The sequence below is a fragment of the Aegilops tauschii genome, chromosome 6, assembly GCF_002575655.3.
Source record: "Aegilops tauschii subsp. strangulata cultivar AL8/78 chromosome 6, Aet v6.0, whole genome shotgun sequence".
Taxonomy (NCBI): Eukaryota; Viridiplantae; Streptophyta; class Magnoliopsida; order Poales; family Poaceae; genus Aegilops; species Aegilops tauschii.
In genome coordinates, this window is record NC_053040.3 from 308782189 (window position 1) to 308806884 (window position 24696).

At 48.4% G+C, this 24696-nt stretch overlaps 1 protein-coding gene across 1 annotated transcript in view; it reads left to right on the top strand.

Annotated features, from left to right (window-relative positions):
* Window positions 1–24696, top strand: part of LOC141026045 (uncharacterized) — a 192628-nt gene that overhangs the window by 60683 nt on the left and 107249 nt on the right. Inside the window, exons 8-10 of the mRNA XM_073501995.1 lie at window positions 19–111; window positions 353–467; window positions 19242–19265. Coding sequence (XP_073358096.1) covers window positions 19–111; window positions 353–467; window positions 19242–19265 — 232 coding nt within the window. The remainder of the gene's footprint in view (window positions 1–18; window positions 112–352; window positions 468–19241; window positions 19266–24696) is intronic.

Here is a 24696-nt window from a genome sequence, read left to right on the forward strand (position 1 = left end):
TTTGATCTTTTGATGCAGGAGATCTCTCAAAAGAATAAAGCGAACCATGCTCAAGTTAAGTTCCATCAAACAACTGGTTCGCGCAGCTATCCTGTGCATTGTGTTAATTTGGTAAGTCAGACCTATGGTTGTAGATTCTCCACCTGTCAAATTTTGCTTATACATAGTTATTGTATATATTGTTTCCTTGGCTTCAGCCAATAAATGCTTTATCTAATCACTGGTATCTTATCCTGAACAAATGGACAAAGGAAAGTTCACTTTGTATTGTATATGTTCTTTCTTCATGGTCACTGAATCTGAAGTGGCGGTAAATACAAAAGTAATCTTGTTGCATATATGTTGTTTTTAGGGAGAAAAATACAAAGATGAAGAACCCAATGCATTGGATTTGTTTAAGGAATGCCATTACAGCAACAAGAAGAAAGGGTACACAGACACCGTACAATCTGCAGTTGTAAGTCAGGGTTTGAAGTGTGCTAACCATTTCAGAATGCTTATTTTTTTTCAAGAGATCTAGCAGTACAATAATCAATAATTATAAAGTTAGCCTAAACAGAGGTAGAAGAATAATTTGAATTTGAAACAATGAAGCATGTATCACTTTAATAAAACGACTAGATATTTTCTCAGTATTCTTTGCTTCTTACATGAATATGATCCACTTGGCAACCGTTGAATGTTTTATGACACCTTCATATGTTATCTACAAAGACAACAATTCATACATGGGTTCAATTTATTCTGTCCATATTTTGGGCAGTTTTCATACTGTGTATGCCCATGCTATATTTGTTCTCATGATTTCTTAGAAAATTACTTGAACTTAATCTTTTGCACAATTAGACGTCATCACCTATACATCACATACATACATGTGATTAAACCAAGTGAGATCACCTATTTGCACTGGCGGAGCTACGTGAGGAAAAAACGTGCCATGGCCCACCCTGCCCAAAATAAAATAAATTTACTTCTGCTGAGTCCACTCCCTGAGATCTTATGGGTTTCACCTCTAGCCTACCCCAACTTGTTTGGGACTAAAGGCTTTGTTGTTGTTGCTGTTGTTGTTGTTGAGTCCACTCCCTGAGCAGCATGCATGAGATACTTTTCTTCTTGCCAGCCTGAATGCACAACGGTCTTTGCTGTTGTTCGCAGCCTGAATGCGTAGCCCAGTCTACGAGCAGAGCAGACCAGCACGCCTCACATCTAGCAGTGCATCATCTAAAATTCACAATAGCAATTTTCCTATAGGCTACAGAAATTAGAGAATCGCAATTCAGAATCCCAGTACACACACATTTCTGAATTTTAAATCCGTAGGAAATCCCCCATAGGTGTAATGTGCTCTTTGCAGTTACAGATTTGGTAGCATGAATTATTTCATCAACTACTGCTTACAAACATTACAAATTTTAAATTCAGATACTAGATATTTTGCCATGGGCGAGGCCAGTCAGTGAACAATTAATTTGGTTTTTAAAAGAAAGAGAGATGGTTCAGAATTGTGATGGTTTTCAAAATAATTGAGTGCTGACTAATGCCTTAGAACTAATATGGTTTAGAATTTTTCTTTTGTTTTCCTTTTGGCTGGCCCGCCTAGCTATTTCATCGTAGCTCCAACACTGCTTATTTGTCTTGGACCCAACTAGCTAGCGGCAAAGCAACTCTGGATCTGGACTCTCGCTCTCTTCTTATTGCTTTCACACCTTAGATGTCCTCTGCTTCCTTCTCCACAGGTTCAGCAGTGATACATGGATGCATTATTTAAGTATTTGATTACCCAATCGAAAATAATTAGTTTCCAAATTACAAGCACATAGATGCCAGATTATAAGATCTTACTTGCCGGATTTCAAACACATAGTTGTCATATTTTAAATATGCTTAGTTGTCTGATTATAAGTACTCACTTACCAGATTTAAACATAATCCGTACTCCTATATAGTATACCAGTATCAAGTTATATAAACCATTGGATCTTTGTAATCAAATGGCTCAAATTCAGTTGCTGTAAATAGAGGACTACGGGGCCATGTATAGACCACTGGATAGTGTATTCTAACGAACCAACACGCAGGGGTTGCTTTAAATTCGCAGGGATAGTATACGTGTATCAAATAATTCTAATGAATCTGGCGTGTGCGAAAAAGAACTCTGCTGCCATGTTTCTATCGATTTGAATTACCTTTCTTTTACCCCCCGCTGCTTGTTATTTTTACGACATGCAAATCTTGGTATCCTTTTTTGAAACCTTTTACTATGCTAAAGAACACCCCAATATGCATGCATGATTTTCTTTATTATTACTGGTGCATGAGAGCCCGAAGGCTGCTTTGCTACTTCTTTTTGTAAAAAAAGACCCTCGGCCTCTCCATTTTGCCACTTCCACTTATGAATTCGTTTTACAAATATTATGGCCCAACTTTTCCATTGTTCTCACAAACAATCTTTTATGTAAATATCTAAATGATCAGATAGACTAATCATTCTATGCATGTATGTGTATGGACTTTACTTGAAAAAAGAATTTAATAAATACTAACAACCTAATTATGTAGTGATTAAAAATGCCTTCAATCCCTCTCAACATACAACATTTGGAAAAAAAATCCTTAAATCTACACATGCATGGCACGTACCTTTTACTAGTTAGTTTTTGAAAGTGCTAGTTATCGACTAGAGGGGGGGTGAATAGGCGACTTTTATGAAAGTCTTCAAAACATGAAAGTTTCAAAGACAAACAATAGAAATGAACCTATTGATATGCAGCGGAAGGTAGACTACACTAGATACAAGCCATAGTCAAGCAAGTAATGAAGCTAACGCACGAAGACTATTAGCAGCCAGGTAGTATGGATCAAGATGGAAGATGGTATGAAGCCAAACAACAATAGTCGTCACACAGTGAAGTCAAACAGATCAGGCAAGCATGCAAACGACTTCACGAAGACAAACTGTAAATAAGTGAAGGAAGAGATAGAACTAGTTGCTTGGAGAGGACAAGGATTTGTTGGACCAGTTCCAGTTGCTGTGACAACTATACATCTGGTTAGGGAGGCTGAGATTCAACTCAGAAGATCGCATCTGCACCTTATTCCCCTTGAGCTAAGGACACGTAGTCCTCGCCCAATCACTCTGGTAAGTCTTCAAGGTAGACTTCCAAACCTTCACAGACTTCGTTCACCGGCAATCCACAATGACTCTTGGATAATCAGAACGCGACGCCTAACCGGCTGGAGGATTCACAATCCTCAAGTGTAACAAGTCTTCAAGTCACGCGGACAGAAAGACTTCAGTGATGCCAAACACTCTTTGGGCTCTGGGTGTTATGGGCTTTGTCCTCGCAAGGATCTCTCTCTCAAATGCTTCGGAGGTGGGTTGCTCTCAAATGACAAAAGCCGTGCACTAACTCTGAGCAGCCACCAATATATGGTGTAGGGGGTGGGCTATTTATAGCCACTAGGCAACCCGACCTGATTTGTCCGAAATGACCCTGGGTCACTAACGAACTGACACGTGTTCCAACGGTAAGATTTCAAACACATGCATCAGCTTGACTTGGGCTACTAGTATAGCTGACTCATCCAGCTCTGGATAAGATTTGCTCTCATTGTCTTCGCTCGAAGACATAGGATTTGGTTGAGCATCACTTCAGTCACTCTGACTTTGTTCACTTGGACCCCACTTAACAGTACGGTGGTTCCTATGACTCAACAAAGAAGAAAAAGGAAACTATGAAACAACTATGTCTTTGCACTCCATAGTCTTCACGTGAATGTCTTCTCGAGTCATAATCTTCGTTGTGAATATCTTCACATACCACCATTGTCTTCAATGTCTTCACACATTTTTAGGGGTCATCTCCGGTAGGTAAACCGAATCAATGAGGGAGTACTACCTGTGTTATCCTGCAATTCTCACAAACACATTAGTCCCTCAACCAAGTTTGTCGTCAATACTCCAAAACCAACTAGGGGTGGCACTAGATGCACTTACAATCTCCCCCTTTTTGGTGATTGATGACAAACTGGTTGAAGTTTTCAACGGGGATAAAAGTATGTCAAATTGTAAAGGATTGAGATATTGTCTTCGTAAGTAGCAAAAGGCTCCCCCTGAAGATGCGCATATAAGTGTTTTGCTTTGGAATGCAAATGCACATGGCAGGTTGTACTTGTGGAGATCCTCTTCAACTTATGAAGACAATTCATCATGCATGAAAAGATATAACGAAGATAATGACATGCATAATGTAAAATGGACGTCTGCAAAATGACTTCGTGCGGAATTTATCGTCGCACATACGGAATTTATCATCGCATCACATAGTTGACAGAAAAGGTAGCAGACGTGTCGGCGTCCTGGGAACGGGGGTCCCCAGACTTGCCTGCCTGCGGCCCACGGCATGGCTGTGTGCGTGGGCCCGTATGGCCCATCTTCATCAACAAGGCGTTCAAGACCCTCGCGAGGGGCCAAGCCTCGGGAGGCGGACGACACAAGACCTCCTCCTGAGCTGCGTCACCAGGTTGGCTCGCGAGGAGCGGAGAGATCAAGGCAAGGCAAACCTCGCGAGGTTCTCGTGACGTGAGCCATGACGATCAAGATCAGGCGGGCGACAGGTAGGCGCCAGCGCGCGTAGTGACCTTGTTTCCCCTTTGTTGCTAAGAAAGCAAGCGCAGGCGCGGAGTATCGAGGTGTCAAGCAAAGGTTTCCATGTCGGTGCAAAGAGACCAAGACCAGCAGGACGGCAAGACGGAGGTCACCATGGAGCCCAAAGCGGCGTCACCACCAGAGCCTTTTGCAGGCGAAGACCGTTTTGTCAGGATAAGCTGTACTAGCTGTCCCCTTTCAAATTGGCCGTTGTTGGCTCCCTTCCCGCTCAATATGTTGGGAGAGGACCAGGGCCTATATAAGTAGGACTAGCCACCACTGTAAAGGAGAGAGGGACTCATTCAGAGACGGATCAATCTGATCTTGAGCCAACCCTTAGTCACACAGAGCACAAGAACACCTCAACCTCAGGAGGCTGTTCTTCCCCTTGTACCGTTCATCCATAAGCCCAAGAGGCAATCCACCACCACCACACTGGAGTAGGGTATTACACCACAACGGTGGACGGAACCAGTATAAATCTTGTGTCTTTCATGTTATGCGTTCGTCGAGTTAGCCCTCGAGATCTTAGCGAAGCTAGGACGTGGATCGGTAGGGGGAGATCTTCGTGCGCACCCCAGTGTTCGAACCTTGAGGGTTTTCCCGGAACCCGTGATCCGACATTTGGTGCGCCAGGTAGGGGTGTGCCGTAGCTTTCCGTCCGTCGATCTGCGCTCCGTCGCCGCCGTGCTCTGCCCGCATGGCAGGCGTCTCGCTCCCAGCTCTGACGACAGGCGCTGACGACGGGGACAGGGGGCTTCGAGCCCTGCCCCCCGCCTTGCGGCAGGTATGATGGCCGCCCAAGTTCAAGCTGGAGATGCCGCCGCGCTACGACGGCGCAGCGGACCCGTCAGCTTTCCTGCTAGCATACGAAGAGGCCGTCTTCGAGGCTGGAGGGGACGACAAGGTCATGGCCAACTGGGTTCCCATGGCCCTCGCTGGCGAGCCGCGCACCTGGCTGCTCAACCTCCCTGGATCCACGTTGGCGTCTTGGGAGGAGTTGCGCAGCGCGTTACGCGGTGCCGGCGCACCACGCGGTCGCGGCCTTGCTAGGCGGCTCTCAAGCACCGCCTTCGGATCACCATATCAAGCCATTCCTTCGCCAGATCGGCGCTGCTTCCAAGCGCTCGGGGGCTCCGCCGGGCTGGGCCGCGCCCAAAGCCGACCTCACCTTCGACTCAGAAGACCACCCCGTCATCACCGCCGACTCGGGCGCGCTCCCGATGCTCTGCACGCCCACCATCTGTGACGTGGCCGTCACCAAGACCCTCATCGACGGCGGCGCCGGCCTCAACATGCTCTCCGTGGAGGCCTTCAGTCTTCTTCATGTGCCGCTCGAGCGGCTCAGCCTCAGCAAGCCTTTCTCAGGAGTTGGCGGCGGTGTCGCCCACTCCCTGGGGCAGATTCGCCTCCCTGTCACCTTCGGCATGCGCGACAACTACCGCACCGAGATGGTCGACTTTGACATCACCCGGATCGGCCTCCTGTATAATGCCATCCTCGGGTACCCAGCTCTGGCCCAGTTCATGGCGGCGACCAATCCGGCCTACAACCTCATGAAGATGCCTAGAAGCAAAGGCGTCCTCACCGTCAAGGGGGACGCCAAGGAGGCCTTGACGGCGCTTAAACTCGCCCTCAAGACCGCCGCGGCGGCGCAGCCCGCCGGTAAAGGCACCCCCAAGGCCAAGGGAGCTGCACCAACCAAGAAGAAGCAGCTGTTCACCCAAGACAAGGCGGAAACCAAGCAGGTGCCGGTCGGTGAGGATGGGTCCTCAGGAGGCACCTTTACCATAGGCGCCGGCCTCGACCCAGGCCAGGAGGAAGCATTGGTGAAGTTCTTGCGCGCAAACAAGGAAATATTCGCATGGGAACCCAAGCAGCTGGTGGGGGTCCCAAGAGAGGTGATTCAGCATCACTTAAGGGTGTGCCCCAATGTGTGCCCCATGAAGCTGCGGGCGAGACGGCAGTCCACGGAGAAGCAGGCCTTCATCATCCAAGAAACCCGCAAGTTAGAGGCAGCGGGTGCCATTCGCGAGGTTCGGTACCCCGAATGGCTGGCAAACCCCGTCGTTGAGCTGAAGAAGGTCGGGAAGGAGCGAATGTGCGTCGACTTCACCAACCTCAACAAGGCCTGCCCCCAAGATCCGTTCCCGCTTACACGCATCGACCAGATCGTCGACTCCACCGCCGAGTGCGACCTACCGTGCTTCCTGGATGCGTTTTCAGGGTATCACCAAATCAAGATGGCGGTAGAAGATGTAGAGAAGATAGCCTTCCTGACCTCGTGTGGGGTGTACTGCTACACCTGCATGCCCTTCAGACTGAGCAACGCGGGCGCGACCTTTCAGCGTTTGATGCACATCGCCTTAGGGCGGCAGCTCGGGAGAAACATGGAGGCCTACATCAATGACATTGTGGTGAAGTCTCGGGAGGCAAGAACCTTGATCCAAGATCTGGAGGAGACCTTCGCAAGCCTGCGCTAGGTGAACTTGCGACTTAACCCAGAGAAGTGCGTGTTTGGTGTCCCTTCTAGCAAGCTGCTGGGGTTCCTCGTGTCCCACAAAGGGATCGAGGTGAACCCGGAGAAGATCAAGGCCATTGAGGACATGAGCCCACCGCAGACCCTCAAGGAAATGCAGAAGCTGGCTGGTCGGGTAACTGCGTTAGGGCGCTTCATCTCCAAGCTGGGAGAGCATGCCTTACCCTTCTTCAAGCTGACGAAGAAGAAGGGCCCATTCGAGTGGACCCCGGAGGCCGATCGAGCTTTTCAAGACCTCAAGAAATACCTGACCAGCCCTCCGGTGATGGTGGTGCCACGACCTCTCGAGCCTCTAATACTCTATCTTGCCGCCACCCCGTACTCCGCCAGCGCGGCGCTGGTGGCGGTTCGGGAAGAGCACCAAGCCAAGGGCGCGTTGCGCCAAGCTACGCCGCCATCCGGGATGACGTAAGATCAGGAAGGCGCAGCAAGAGCCGTAGCGGCATCAACAGAAGACCAAGCTCAGCAGGACGACGTCGCCAAGATTCCCGCAAGTGATCAGGCGTCGGGAGTTCCACCACCTCAGGAGACACCCCAACTTCCGCAAGACACGAGCCTCACCAACGCGCCAGCCCTCGTCGAGCACCCGGTGTATTTCGTCGGCACGGTGCTGCGAGACGCGAGAGCACGATATCCCATGCCCCAGAAGCTCCTGCTCGCGCTCTTGGTGGACTCACGCAAGTTGCGGCACTACTTACAGGGCCACCACATCAAGGTCGTCTCAGCCTACCAATTGGAGAGAGTGCTCAGGAGCGCCAACTCTGCTGGAAGGGTCGCTGAGTGGAACATCGAGCTGCAGGCATTCCAGTTGGAGTTCAGCACTACCAAGGTCATCAAGGGAGCTGCACTCGCTGACTTCGTGGCGGAATGGACGGATGCCCCGACGCTTGCAGAAGGAGAAGACCGGTCCACCTCGCCGGGGAGCGAGGCGCCAGATGGCTGGGTCATGTATTTCGATGGCGCCTTCGCGCACTAGGGCGCGGGGGCCGGAGCAGTACTCATCTCGCCCACTCAGGACAAGCTCTACTACACTGTGCAGCTCTGCTTTCAGCAGGGTGAGAAGGTCTCCGACAACATTGTAGAATACGAAGGCCTCATAGCTGGCCTGAAGGCTGCGGCAGCTCTGGGGGTGAAGCGCCTCACCGTTAGAGGCGACTCGTAGCTCCTCGTCAACTTCTCCAACAAGGTATACGAGCCGAAGGACGAGCACATGGAGGCATACCTCACGGAGGTGCGCAAGATGTCGAAGTAGTTCCTGGGCCTAGAGTTGCAGCACGTGCCCCGTGGCACCAACAAGGAAGCTGACGTCATCGCCAAGAGGGCATCCAAGCGGCAGCCCCAAGAGCCCGGCGTCTTTGAGGAACGGCTCTTCAAGCCATCAGCGACACCACCACTTTCAGGAACAGCTCAACCTCTGGAGGAGCTCCCGCAGCCGCCTGCCACAGGAGCCCAGCCTGTGGCCCGACCTCAGAAGTGCGCCTACTCTTGGCGCTCGAACCCCAAGAGGGATGCTGGACCAAGGAATTCAAGGAATTCCTGATGCAAGGGGCGCTACCGGAGAAGGAGGACGACGCAGAGCGCGTGTCCCGGCAAGCCACGGCATACTTCATCTGGGACTGTGAGTTGTACAGGAAGCGACCAAATGACGTTTCACTGCGTTGCATCTCTAGAGACCAGGGGAAGGAGTTGCTATCTGATATACACGGAGGGGACTGCGGGCACCACTCGTCATCACGGACCCTCCTCGGCAAGGCATTCCGCAGCGGATACTACTGGCCCACGGCGCTCAACGATGCAGCCGAGCTGGTGAGGTCCTGTGAAGCCTGCCAGTTCCACGCCAAGCAGATCCATCAATCGGCTCAGGGCCTCCAGACCATCCCACTCACATGGTCGTTCGCGGTCTGGGGGCTGGATATCTTGGGCCCGTTCCCTCGAGCGCCTGGGGGCTACCGCTACCTCTACGTTGCCAATGACAAGTTCACCAAGTGGGAAGAGGTGGAAGCCGTCCGCACCATCCCAGCTGGTTCCGTGGTCAAATTCATCAAGGGTCTCGTGAGCCGCTTCGGAGTCCCCAATCGCATCATCACTGATAACGGCTCGCAGTTCACCAGTAATCTCTTCAAAACATACTGTGCTAACCTTGGAACGCCGATCTGCTACGCTTCGGTGGCGCACCCCAGGAGCAATGGTCAGGCCGAACGCGCCAACGCGGAGGTCCTGAGGAGCCTCAAGACTAGGACTTTCAAGAAGATGCTGGAGGCCTGTGGCAGGGGCTGGTACGACGAGCTCCAGTCCGTCCTGTGGTCCATCCGTACCACCGCCACCAAGCTGATGGGCGAGACCCCGTTCTTCCTCGTCTACGGGGCAGAAGCAGTCCTCCCTCACGAGGTCAAGCATCGCTCCGCACGGGTCCTGGCGTTTGATGAAATGCAACAGGACGCCACGCGGGGGATGGACCTCGTGCTGGGGGTGGAACGCCGCCCCGAAGCCGCGCTACGGGCAGCAAGGTATCAGCAGGCGCTGCGGAGATACCATTGCCGCAACATCCGCTCCAGGACGCTTGAGGCGGGCGACCTCGTCTTGAGGCGGGTCCTCTCTAGGGAGGGGCTGCACAAGCTCTCACCCATGTGGGAGGGCCCGTTCAGGGTCGTCCATGTCTCCAGGCCTAGCGCCGCGTGCGTGGAAACACATGACGGGGTGCCCATCCAGAACGCCTAGAACATCCAGCACCTCCGAAGTTCTACCCATGAAGCAAGGCCCAGCGCCTGTGAAGCAAGGCCCAGTGCTTGTGAAGAAATGGCTAGTGCCTGTAAAGAAGGCCCGATGCCTGTCAAGAATCGCCGCCCGTGACACTCTCACGTAATAATGGGTGGCGCTGTACACGCCCCGGAGTCTCAGGAGTGCCGCCCTCGGGCCTCAGGGGCTCCCTCCCACATCTTAGTGGCAGCACTTAGCTCCGCGCTGGTGAGAAGACTTGAAGACTAGACTAGGTGCCGGACGCGGCTTTTCATTTGCTTTCTGTAGTTGGCTCACCTTCTTTTAATCGAAGTTTGCTTCTGGTGTTCCTTGCTGATTTGGTTTCGTCGCCTTTTGCCGCTATTTCCGACTCTAGTTAACCTATGTTCTCTCTCTCTCTCTCGCATACCTCGCGAGGGGGCTAGGCAGGTGCCCTCGCGAGCGTTTTTCCTTCTCTCTGCCTTCCGTCTGCTTTCTCGCAAGGCACCCTCACTCGAGCCCACAAGCTGGCGCATCTCTCCTAATCCGTGCCCCTCGGGTACCATGATATGTAGTGCTAGGTCAAATCTTGGGTGAATGATAAGTCTCCTAGCAAGCTTCCTAACGAATTTTTTGCAGTTCCTGAGCGACCGCTAAGTCAAGACGGGCACGAGGAAACAAGTGCCTCGTGAAGAGGAGGCTACCCCGAACGCGCCAAGCTAAGTTATCTCTGCACAAAATAACGACACAGCACGGAAGCAACAAACTAGCATAATGATTGAGGAATCATAGTTCGATACACGCCCCTCCGGGCCCATACTGGTTTCATTTTTGATGCAGGAAGAAAAGGAAGAACAAAACAAAAGAGGAGCTTGCCCCCACAGCGGTCCACGGGGGCAGGCCCTGGGCGACGTCCTGAGCTTAGCCGGCTCCCTCCTTGCGCTTCACGGAGGCGCGGCGATGAGACGACCCGCTACCACTTTTGAAGCGAGCTTGGCGGCGTGGTGGCTGGTCGTAGCCGCCACTACTGAAGCTGTCGCCGAGAGAAGAGCCACCGTAGCTGGACGAGGTGCGGCCGATACCTAGGGCGGGCTCGCCCTCGTCCTCGTCGCGGCCGTCGCCAAGGCCGAGCACCTCCTTGCCCTCGTTCACCTCGGGGCAGCACCCGGCGCGGCAGCTGTCCTCCCCGAACACCCTCACATAGAGAGTCACGTCACCGTCATACTTGAAGTGGAGGGTGCACCGCCTGCCCAGGCCGCGCGCGCAGGCAAACGTCTGCCAACCGCGAGCCAGGGCTATGTTGCCCATGATGGAGACCTCGGCGACGACCCAAGAAGCCCTACTGCAGCAACCGTCCGCCTGCAGCCAGAACCCGCCTGGGCCAGAGGCTGGTAGCTCGTCGACGAAGAAGCGCGGAAGCTGAAGCTAGTTGCCGGCCGGGTTCTCCGACCAGACAATGAACTCCGGCAGCACCTCTGCCGAGTGGAAGCGCGGCCAGGGAGGCCGCGCAACCACGGCACGTCTCCCTTCATCGACGGGGCTGCCGCGACCGGAGTGACCCCTGCCAGGCGCAGCGCCCCCCCGGAGCGGGGGGGCGCGGTGGGGGTCGCGGTGTGCTTACGGGGACGGCCGCGTCCGCGCTTGGGCCCAGGGGAGCCGGGCCCCTCGCGGGGGGCATTCCCCTTTTCTGGGGCAGAGAACCTCTTCGACGGCGCCATTGCTACTAGCAGGGGAGCAAGGAGGAAGAAGCAAGCGGACTGGGAAGAGATGGGCGACGGGGGCTCTGCCACCTCCCCATTTATAGCAAGAGAAGGCCAACCAGCGCCTCCCACGATCGCAGGTAATGATGGTTTTCCCTTGCATGTCGGAGGGACTTGTCAAGTCGGGCAGTTGCTGAGGCAGCGTGGGGAAGCGGAGACGCCCATGTCCAATCCACCGTCACGTGTCGACCAAGGCCGCAGGCTTTTGGGGCCCGCGGCGCTCCACACTTGACCTTTGGCTTCGCCTTGAAGCCAAGCCCGAGCACGCCTTGCGCCTGGGGGCTACTGTCGGCGTTCTGGGAACGGGGGTCCCCAGACTTGCCTGCCTGCGGCCCACGGCGTGGCTCTGCGTGTGGGCCCGTATGGCACATCTTCATCAACAAGGCGTTCAGGACCCTCGTGAGGGGCCAAGCCTCGCGAGGCAAATGACACAAGACCTCCTCAGGAGCGGCCTCAACAGGTTGGCTTGCGAGGAGCGGAGAGATCAAGGCAAGGCAAACCTCGCGAGGTTCTCGTGACGTGAGCCATGACGATCAAGATCAGGCGGGCGACAGGCGGGCGCATTGTCCTTGTTTCCCCTTTGGTGCTAAGGATGCAAGCGCAGGCGCGGAGTACCAAGGCGTCAAGCAAAGGTTTCCATATCGGTGCAACGAGACCAAGACCAGCAGGACGGCAAGACGGAGGTCACCATGGAGCCCAAAGCGGCGTCACCACCAGAGCCTTTTGCAGGCGAAGACCGCTTTTGTCAGGATAAGCTATACTAGTGGTCCCCTTTCAAATTGGCTGTTGTTGGCTCCCTTCCCGCTCAATATTTGGGGAGAGGACCAGGGCCTATATAAGTAGGACTAGCCACCACCGTAAAGGGGAGAGCGACTCATTCAGAGACGGATCAATCTGATCTCGAGCCAACCCTTAGTCACATAGAGCACAAGAACACCTCAACCTTAGGAGGCTGTTCTTCCCCTTGTACTGTTCATCCATAAGCCCAAGAGGCAATCCACCACCACCACACTAGATTAGGGTATTACACCACAACGGTGGCCCGAACAATATAAATCTTGTGTCTTTCGTGTTCTGCGTTGGTTGAGTTAGCCCTCAAGATCTTAGTGAAGCTAGGACGTGGATCGGTAGGGGGAGATCTTCGTGCGCACCCCAGTGTTCGAACCTTGTGGGTTTTGCTGGAACCCGTCATTCGACAAGACGACCATCAAGTTTAAGTGTTACAACTCAAAGAACCAAATGTATCAAAAGCGAGAGTTGTAAGCACTTGGCAAAAGTATAGCAAACACCCATATGGACCCGCTTGAAGTCTATCAACTCATATGCTTCTCACCCTTTTGTCAGTAAGGACCAAAAAGGTTTGAAGACATAGATCTTCTACTCGTTCCCATGAGGAGTAGGTGAAGCTGCAGGGTCGACGTTGGTGTCCGGTGGTGCAGAAGAACTTGGTGCAGTGTCAATACGCGGCGACGTTGTAGTTGGCGAAGTAGCATCATCTTCATCATCGATGTCTTTTGCATTGACAGTTGCCGCTGAGGATGAGTAGTGAGAGTCTTCGAGTAAGGGAGTCCGACGCAAGACAGCATTCCTGGGAGGAGTGGAATCAAATTTGAATCTCTGTGTGAAGCCATCTTGTTGAAAATCATCTTCAGAGCTCATGAATGTCAGACTCTTCCATGATCGCCGACAGGTTTCATGAGTGACAAATACATTCTTGGTGGCAAGGTTGCGAATGTGATTAACATCCACCAAGAGGCTTTGCATCTGACGCTTCAGCCCGTAATGATGCTTATCTTGTTTTTATGCAGGGCGACGAGAATCTCTCGGTCATTGAGAACACGAGAACGCTTCCGAGGCCTTTGAGCAATTGTGCTTTCAGTGGCTTCAGTATGGGCACGATGAGGTGCACGTGTATTTCCTGCCAAAGGATAAACACGAGTAGCAGCAAGAACTCCTTCAATGGGTTGAGTGAAACTTTGACGATCGACATTGTGAAGATAAATTGGCTCCTTGGCAGGCTCTGGGTATATGACTTCGACAGACATATCAACCTCTAGTAAGAAGATAATGTGGTTGCACACAGAGGGCTGATAATTGACAGCAGAGTGAAGCTTGATGAGGCACATTAGCCATGGAGCATAAAACTTCAGACCAAATATATTAGAGGCAGATGCAGCCAATTGCCTTATGAAGAAGTCTTGAGCATTGAAGCTGATGCCATTGAAGATATAGAAGACCAATGTCTTTATTGCTCCTTCAAGCTTCACTGCAGGAGAATGTCCTTTGACAGGCCATAGAGTTCGCCTGATGATATGATAAATAGTGCGGGGCAGATACTCTAGGTCTTCAACAAAGAATTCCTTTGGATATTCAGCGTCACGTGGAAGTGGCTTCATCATGCTCAGCATTTGGCTCATGTTTGGCTCAGGCTTCTGGAAGATGCTCTCCAAAGCATTGCGGTGAAGCTAACAACCAGGTTATAGAGTTCACCTGTAGTGTGCAAGGCAGTGAGCTCAATAATATCAAGAGCTTTGGCTTCGTGGTGTACATTGCGTGTCATCCACTCAAGGACCCATGTCTTCGGATCCCTGTTGTAGCCGCGAATGTGAAGAGTTGCATAGAATTGCAGCAGAAGCTCTTCGTTCCAATTCTCTTTGTCAGTCACAAACTGTAGAAGGTAGCATCTCTGAAGCAGTGGAGGGCTTCTTCCAAGCAGGGCAGGCCAGCTATAGCTTCGCGGTCTAGACGCATATGGGGAAAGATGCGCCCTTGATCGTAAAGAACACAAGAATAGTAACTGCGCTGCTGATAGCTCCAGAACCGATCAGATGAAATTCTTGGCTTCGAGTATGGGTTCTTGGCGCTATCAAAGAAGGTGTTCTGTGCAATGAAGCCATTCACATTAAATGACCCTGGTGAAGTTGTTGTACCTGGAAACCTTGGCAGCCTAGGTTTTGGCTTCTGGACCTGAGGCCTGTGCTCCACATGATAGTCAAATTGAGGTCCGGGAGCAAGAGGAGGAACCAGAATAGGCCAACGAACTATGACAGGTAGGCCGCGATCAAATGCCAGCTCAATAGTGTGAGGCCTTGGAGGTGGTATAGGAGCATCGGCATTGACATGGGCTTCAAGTTGTACAATGGCTTCAGGTGCAATATTGGCTTCAGGTGCCACGTTCACTTCAGGCGCCACATTAGCTTCAGCCATGACAATGTCATTGGCTTCAGTAGTGTTGTTGGTGGCCGCCAATGTATTTTCAACCTCCACATGTGTGGCGGGAGGGTCTGGCACAGACTTGTTCTCCTCGAGAACAGCTTCTTGGTTGGTAGGTGGTGTGGCAACTCGCTCTTCTTCTTGACGGGGTTCTTCTGGGTCATCGGCTGATGCAGCCGGAATGTCTTCAGCAGCTTTGGCTTTAGACACAGAAATGTTCACAGTTGGAGTGGCGTCAGGAAACACTTGTCGTGCCACTGAGTTGTGGTGCTCTTCTGCTTCTAGAACGCTCGACAAAGCGACTTGTGGCCTTAGTCCTTTGCGAAGCCTGCGGAATGCGGGCGACGCATTTGGAGAGGGAGTTCATTGGACCACATAGTCGTCATCGTCAAGTACCTGGGTGGTGACTTGAGGTGGTGGAGTGCTTGGTGATTCTTCTTGACGGGGGCAGTCTTGAGGGCGATCAGCCCATGAATCATCCTGAGCAATTGGCGTCAAAGGACGACCAATGCTGATGAGTTCGCTGTTCGTGAGAACAAGCGATGATACCAGTTGGTGCTCTATCTGAGGAAGGACTTCATCATCATCTACATTGTCCTGTGTACCAATGTTTTCAGCTGCGGTGGGGTCAACAGCTGGAATGTCTTCAGCTTCAGGAGCCTCTGTGAAAGCAGGCTCGTGAACTATTAACTGACGCTCTCGGTGTTCGGACACAGGACGAGCAACTGAGATTGGCTCGACGAGAAGGGGCTCTGTGGGAGTAGCCTGATCTTTCTTCGAAGACTTTGTCTTCCTCTTCTTGGTCTGTGGTGCATCATCAGCGGCGCTCTTGTTCTTGCGCTTTCTGGCTTCGGCCTCAGCTGCCCTTGTTTTCTTGAGCTCTGAAGCTACTGTGGGGACCTTAGGCTTCGAGCCTGTCATGCTGGCAGGGAAAACAATGCCAGCTGCTTCCTGCGCAGATGCTTTAGCTTGGGCCACAGCAGGCTTCTTCTTGGCAGCCATCTTGGGGTCGATGCCAGGACGCCCAAGTGCCTTGTGCTTCTCAGCTTCATTGTGAGCTTGAACACATTTTGCAGCGGAGAGCTTCATACGTTCTGTTGATCCTTTTGCTGCCTCACGTTTCTATTGAAACTGCTCTTTGAGGTCATGCAACATCTGCTTGAAGTTTTGAACATCAGCCACGTTGAGCTTGGCCATGTGATTCTTGAACTGAGCCTTCTCATAGTCGATTTTGTTCTTCAGTTCAACTATTTTCTGAGCCAGAGCCAGCTCATTTGCAATAGCACCATGGAAGGAGACACTGATGCCAATTGGAAGCTAAAGATCATTGATAACCCACAGGTATAGGGGACCGCAACAGTTTTCGAGGGTAGAGTATTCAACCCAAATTTATTAATTCGACACATGGGGAGCCAAAGAATATTCTCAAGTATTAGCAGTTGAGTTGTCAATTCAACCACACCTGGATAACTTAATATCTGCAGCAAAGTATTTAGTAGCAAAGTAACGTAGAACAAGAAAATGTATACTAGTGATTCGTGCGTCGGAAACTTTCCTCGTTTCCCCTACATCAATTGTATCAATAAACCCCTCCACATCGTTACTATGTGGTTCCTCTACGATACCTGGAAAGGGTAACTTGCAAACTCTACAGAATTCCTGGAGGGTCATCTCCTTATACTCATAATATAAATAAAAATCCACCGTAGGTGGTGACCTCCTAGAATGGAAATGAAAATTTTGCACAAAGGTATTGGTGAGTAATAGATACTGTTCTCGTTGGTCGCGGAGGAAGTCGGTGAGGCCTGCATTCTCAGCCAATTCATAAAAATCATCATAAATCCCGGCTGCCCTCAAGAAATCGTCACAAGGCTATTCACATGGCCGAACCTCCGCGGTACGAGGCAAATTATATTTGCGACTCTCTTCTTCTTCACTTTGCTTTTCCTTCGAGCTTCGGCTCGAAGAGCCCCTCAAAAATCTCTTCATCATTTTCTGAAAATTTCTGAAATTTTTAGTAACTTCAAATAAAAGTGAACCAAACTCAAAAAATTTGATAGCAACTACTCCAACAAGTGCCCAGAGCCTATATCATGCATTAGAACTACTTGGTACCATATAAATTTGACATGCAAGCTCAAGAACATGGTCACCTAGGCAGCACAAATTTGCAATGAATAAAGCACTAGAACAAAAACTAATTGGACCAATGGAGGAGTCACATACCAATGAACAATTCCCCAAAGCAGTTTCGTGAGAGGTGCTTTGAGCAAGGTGATCGAAAATCGCAGCAAAATGAGCTAGAACTCGTGCTTGAGCTGGTTGGTGATTTTTTTGGGAGGAAGAAGAAGTGTGTGGGTGCAGGAATAAGTGGAGGGGAGCCACCGTGGGTCCACGAGGAAGGGGGCGCGCCCAGGGGGGTGGGCGCGCCCTGGACCCTCGTGCCTAGGTACTTGCTCCGCCTGCTGTGTTCTCAGTGCCAGATATTCTCAAATATTCTAGAAAAAATCATATTTCAATTTCAGGGTATTTGGAGAACTTTTATTTTTGGGGTATTTTTATATTGCACGGATAATTCAAAAAACAGACAGAAAATATTATTTTACTTCATTTCAACTAAATAACAGAAAGTAAAAGGAGGGTACAGAAGGTTGTGCTTTCTAACTTCATCCATCCCATGCTCATCAAAAGGAATCCACTAACAAGGTTGATCAGGTCTTGTGAACATACTCATTCCGAATTGCATGAAACCGGAGAATTTTCAAATAGCACTAAGTTACTTCAACGGGGATATGCACATCCCCAATAATAAGAATATCATATCTCTTTTTGACAATAGGAAGAGGAAATTCAAAACCTCCAATAATAACCGATGGAATTTTTCCAATAGAGTTTATACTATGAACTTGAGGTTGTTTCCTCGGAAAGTGTACCATATGCTCATTGCCATTAGCATGAAAAGTGACATTGCCTTTGTTGCAATCAATAACAGCCCCTGCAGTATTCAAAAAGGGTCTTCCAAGAATAATAGACATACTATCGTCCTCGTGAATATCAAGAATAACAAAGTCCGTTAAAATAGTAACATTTGCAACCACAACAGGCACATCCTGCGTGGTACGTCGTGGCACGGAAGAAGAGGCCGGTGGGTGGCGAGGCTCCAGTTGTCGGCGGCGTTGGCGAGGATGTCCAGGCGATGCGGAAGGTCGAGGGCGTCCGATTTTCTGTGGATGATGAGGCGAAGGGACGTCGGGGTCGAGTGTAGTGTCGAGGTGAACTCCGTGAACTCCGATGGCATCGGGAGTTCCAGCTGGTGGCTCCGGTGCTTCCTGGACGTCCAAAACGTGTGAAAGAGATGTGTGTGGTTGGGCTAGGCCAATAGCAGAGGTTAGAGGGGTTGGGGATACTCACCGGTGGCGAGTTTCGACGGTGAACAGGCGGCGGCGGAGCGAGATCGGTTTGTCTAGTGCATGGGCTACGGTGCTGTTTTGACTTGGGTTTCGAAGGGAAACGAGGGAGGAGGCTCGGGGTATATATAGGACGTGTTGCTTGGGCGAGGGGAAGGTCTTAGCTAGGGTTTGGGAGAGGCATGGACTCGGCCAGCATCGGTGCGTGAGATACGTGCGAGATACGTACGCGTAACTTGCGGTAGGTTGGGGATGGAGTAGGGTCCAATGATCAGAGGGAGTTAAGGAAAAAGAAAGAAAAAAATGAGAGAGAGGGGGTTACGTGAGGGAGAGAGATCCAGGCGTACGAGGGATCGAGCGTGCGTGGGGAAGCGGCGCTGGTGGCGGCCTGAGCGGGCGGCTGGGCTGGCGCTTGCTGGTGGGCTGCGGCTCGGGTGGCTGGGCTTGCTATCCTGGAGCCCCGCTGAGCCTTTTTTCTGAAATAGACAGAAAAAATATACAGAGAGAAAATAAAAATACTTTTGTATAGAACATATATATATATATATCCAAAATTCCTAGAAAAATAAAAATCTAAAAGATGAGCTATTTTTCAGAGGCGAAAATAAAACTTTATAAAAGCATTTTTTAGAAAATTCCAAATAAAACCAAATTTGAATTCAAACTTTTGGCATTATTTTCTTCTGGCATTTTTGGAGTGTCATTTTAACTCCTCTCATACTTTTGAACAAGTATTTTTCATGGATTTTTGAACTGAAAGTCAAATGCCAATTTGAATCCAAATTCAAGCAAAACTCAAATGCCTCTGAAATTTCCAAATACCACTCAATTTCACACAATCAGTCACACAACAATCAAACAAACAATCATAAATATTTATTTAATATAACATTCCCAAATTTAGAATTTTGGGATGTTACAAACCTACCACACTTAAAATGAATCTTGTCCTCGAGATTCGAAGAGGCTAGCAAGAAAAGGTTAGGGTTTGGAGGTCTTCCAGCAAATCCATCGACTAGAGAGGTCTGGGGTGCTACCACACTTAAGAGCAAGGCAATGGTTTTGACAAAATTCATGTACTCCATCCTTTGGGTTGATGGTGTCGGTCTTCTCATATTCTCTGGAATAACTCTTTCACTGGTGCTCTTCCGGTTGGGGCATGACCTTTTTCTCAAAATGTTGTGTCCTCTCAATCTTGGCGAGGTTTTTCCGAATAGTGGGTCTTCATATCTGACATGTATGTCGTCAATACTAAGAAACTATCGGAACCTCCTGGCGGTCAACAATTTATGGCTTCTCCTGTAGGTTGAATATCACTGTATAACATACGGTTTGCAACGGCTGCCTGTACATGGATCAATTGTCGTACCATTCTAAGGTTTAAACAAAGTTTTGACAACGCCGTCTCTCTACTATGTGTAAGTCACTCTAGATTTACCATCCCAAATATCAAGAGCGAATGATAATAGTAAGTAGGTATGGTGAACAACCCATTCCGCACCCAACTCATTACTCTGTATAAGGTTTAGCGAATCTCGCATTTCTAACACTCGGGCATTCTCACAAGCGTTGCAGAATTTCTCTTCTCAAATTCGGATAATTCCATTAATTCTGCAAGCTGAACAAAACATCTATCGTTACTTCACAACTCTCAGGTTTTCATATCCTCCTAAGAGCGTCTGCTGATTAAATCAGAGTTTTCTTCCAAAATATCTTCCTTGAGCAAGAGTGTGATTGCTTCTTATTAACTCCTGGGCATGTGGGTTATGGGCCCACTTCAATGCGGGTACAACTTCTATTCATCCTGGGAGTTATAATTGTTCCATATTCCAACTTTACACCTTCTTTAGATCCAACATTACTTCATTCCTTCATGTAACCAACATATCGAAACAAAACTCATACTCCACAGAATACATTTTCCTTTCCATGGGTCAAGTGTCCTCACAGGGTGCTACCACCCTTAAAATGAAATTCACAAATTCATCCCTAAACCATATTTCTCATATCCTCGAAAATGGTCAAAATCTTTGTTCATTGAGTAACTAACTCAAAAAAATCCACGTATGAAATCATGACACATTAACTTTATTGATTTCATGAATTCATTACAACTCTGAGGCTTTCATTACATAATTCAACTCATTGAACTCATGAAAATTAACATTCTTTCTACTACTATTATTGTCCATATCAAAATATCGACTACTCAGCTCCAGCTTTCTTCTGGTCTAAACATCCCCTAGAAAAATGTCCGGCTTCCTTGCAGCGAAAACAAATGACTTCTGACATGTCTCGGGGCTTCTTTGTGATTATGTAGGCTACTTGGAATGTAAGCTTCTTTTTTTGCACATTTACCAGCGTAATGACCTAAATCATTGCACCTGTAACAAGTTATATGACTCAGGTCCTTCTCTGCAGAAATTGAGTTGTTCTGGGGATGCCTTCATTTTCTCTTCCTGGGTTTCTCCGTAATGATCAGAGCTTCTATTTCCTGAGGGTCAAACTTCACTTCTGCTGTCAGGAAGTCTCCAGGATACTCTTCTCTTTCCATTGTGAAGTGATGTGAAAAATGTCCTTCTTCTCCACATGAATAGCAAGCTTGGGCGTAAAATCTATTTAGGCCTTCTCCATCAGGGTCTTCAACATCTTCCTGCATCACAGATTCTTCAAAACTTTCCCTGAGGGCTTCTTTCATCGCTTCCTTCTGCTGCTTGCTAACTTTATACCTTGGGGTAAATCTGACACTGAGTAGGGTAGTGCGTAGTTCCTTCACACCAGAAACAAGTAACCTGCCCAGTCGGGCATTCTTCGGCTAGGTGATTTTCCTCGCAATGAGGGCATCCATCTTTGTGTTTGTCAAGGGTGTGTCCTATTACTCCGCAAATCTTGCAGGCGCAAAGTTTCTTCATCGGGTTATCACAGTGCTTCCGGATGAGATGTGATCTCAACAGAGTCTTCTTGAATTCCTCCCAAGTTCTTGCTCTGTTATATTCTTGTACGGCTTGATGCATCTTCCACCAGGTTGCAGCACTTCCTGTAAAGTACTGAAGAGCGCATTGAACCTCATACTTCCTTGCAATTAAATTTTTCCTGAAGTGATCATCCATGTTATGAATCCATAGCTCTACCTCCGGCTGAGTCATCGGTCCAGAGAATACAAGTCCATCTTCATTCATCTATTGGTTCCAAAGGTTTTGGGGTGAGATATGAGAGAGGTGGGGAGGGATACACACAATACGAAAAAAAGTTTTGAAGAAACGGGTTTTATTTTTGTGGCTGTCGAAAAAACATCAAACAAATGACAGCTCACAAATCGTTGCATCTAACGTAAGTATATAACAGGAGTTTGGTCTTCTAAAGGTCAAATAAATCTTTAGAGTCTTCAAATTCTTCGAGTCTTCGGAGTCTTCAACTGTTGTAGCTTCAACTCTTCTAATGGATGGAAAAATCATTGTTACTCTGAAGAGGTCATCAGTTATCCGATATCTTTTCCGTCTTGGAGCAGCATTCAGTTGATCCTCCGTGTGGTCAAAAGGGAATGGGGTATATTCTAACTCTGAGATAAGATGGAATATTTGACAAAATCAGAAAAGATGATAAGTAAAAGATCTGTTTGAAAATAAATTTTTAGAGATATTCTGTCCTAGGGGCTTTCCTGTTTCTAGGGTCACGTCCTACAGTCAACATGTGCTCTGGTACCATAACTGTAGCGACCGGACCTCAGACGGTCAAGTCTCTGTGTATCTGTGCCATCCCTGGATCAATATGCTGGCACACACAGTACATCAATGTATATATCAAAGTGCAATCACATGTATAAATAACATAAAACTGATATATACCTCGTAAGTCTCAACGGAAACAAGCAATCGGGTGTGGAGTCCCATCAACGCCATCGGCAAGTTGAGTGTAGACCGTAACCCTATACCGTACTCTTACTCATCGGAAGTAAAATATCTGCAACATGAGACATTGCAGCCATGTAGGTTAGTACATTGAATCCACCGGCAAGATCACAACATGAGAAAGCAGATGATAATACTATTCTATATGCAATATGGCTTTGTGGCTCTGTGTCTGATGTTTTTGCGTAAAAGCTGGTTTTATTTTCCCTACAACAAAGGAATATCAGGAGTCTGTACTACGAAGTTTTCTATCATGACATGGTTCCGCCAACCGATGTCTCATACCCAAATCATCATAAGTTGCCCACAAATATGTTATCAGTCCGGTGCTGAGAGTTCCGAGATAGATCCAAGTCCAGAGGCTCAAATTGTCCGTAACCGGGGACACGGCTAATCGCTTAGGTTTTAACCCTCTGCAGAGGTTTGTACACTTTACCCGCAAGATTCGATCCCTCTTTTTACGTTCTCGCACTTCAGGGTGTTTGAGAACAAGACGACCGAAACATGGTCTTCCGAAGAGTTCTTCTGACCATTGTCCGGTTCTCGTCCAATCCTACCATAGTTCTACATCTACTAGCACCGTCCCAGCGAGAGCCCATAGTGACTTGCGGTTGCACAGGTAAGCTTCTGGGCATGAAGTATTCTTCCGTCTCTTTGAGTCTGGGTGATGCTTTCCGCAAGATGTCATGGCGCTTCTCCATGCATCCCGGCCATCCACTGGTTGCTCCAGGGTGGCCGTCAACCGTCCTTCACCCAGTAGTGTGTGTTGAATTCTTGTCTCGAGTCTCGAAATCTTGAAGTCAGTCCTTGAAGATGCAGTCCTTGCAGATGCAGTCATGGAGTTGTCGTCATTGACGTAGAGTCCTCCATTCTCACACCACTCCCGAGCACTCATACCAACCCCGTCTACGATAGCGTAGCATTAAAACTATATACGTCCCGGGCTTGGTAACAGGGAGATGGGTTCCTACCTGATGCATACTACTCAACTACGAGGATTCAATAACACTAGTGGAGGGATTGTTGAAATGGTGCTTCTACATGCAAATAAAACATAGATATGAAAAACATGGTCAAAGTGAGTTGATGAAGATAACAACGCTCTTGAAAATAACTTGACAGGACTATACGCAACTCTTTGATGAAATCTATAATAACAACCATGACATTCACATAAGCAAGCATTCTAGCAAGAAAATCTAACAATAAAAAAAAATCAATAAGAAACCGCAATACAAAACAAACAACACATCAAAAGAACTAATAGGGAAAAATATAAAGAACCTACTAGGAAAACCTTTTGCCTTAAATCCAAAAAAAGTTTTGTCCTAAGTAATACTTAACAAAGAAAATACTAAACTAATAATTTTAACAGAAAATAAAATTTAAATCAACTAAGTTAACAGAAAGTATTTTTCATAAAGTTTTACTAGCAAAAGGAAACACATAAAAAGCTAAATTAAAACTCTAATTATGCTTAAAACAAAACTAGTAAGAAAAAGAAATAAAACATTTTATTTTTCTATAAATGAAAGTTCACCCTCTATAACTACAAAAACAAATCTGAAATAAAATATAACAGAGGTGAAAATAAATTTTAAAATAATTAAAACGATAGAAAACAGCAGCAAGTTAAAATAACTAGCACAGTGTTGTTTTCATTAATTTTAATAAAATCTATAAATACCCAAATTAATTCTACTAATAGGTAAGGTCAAAACAAAGCCATGGCAAAAAGAATTACGAAAAAGATTAATCCTAGCTCATTTTATAGGAGAAATACTAATCTGACTAAAACTCATATAAAACAATTTTTATAAACTGAAAAATGGCCGAAACTATTTTATACAAAAACTTTAGGAAATTTGTAAACTAGACCAAAAATAATTAACTAGAAATATTAAACAACCCAAGAGAAACAGATTTTACCAGATTGAAACTTTCTGTTTTTTTATTCGAACGAAAATAATAATAAAAACTAACGGGCGCTACTGGGCTTGGGGTGGTGCGATCTGAAGCTATACAGCGCTCGGGCTCAACTTAACAGAAACCTGCGCGTGCGAATAACTAAAAGAAAACCGATCTGTCCGGTCTAGACTAAACCGTAACTTAACCGAAGTATACCGATCTAATAAAGAAAAACGATCTACTAAGCCGATCTAATCTAACTTAACGGTTCGATATAAAGAAGAAAAAAATGAACAGAGGAGATGCACTCGTGCTTACAGAGAAGAACCTGCATGGCAGGGAAGAAGAGGCCGGTGGCTGGCGAGGCTCCGGTTGTCGACGGCGTTGGCGAGGATGTCCAGGCGATGCGGAAGGTCGAGGGCGTCCAATTTTCTATGGATGGTGAGGCGAAGGGACGTCGGGGTCGAGCGTAGAGTCGAGGTGAACTCCGTGAGCTCCGATGGCGTCGGGAGCTCAAGCTGGTTGCTCCGGTGCTTCCTGGACGTCCAAAACGTGTCAAAGAGATGTGTGGGGTTGGGCTAGGCCGATAGCAGAG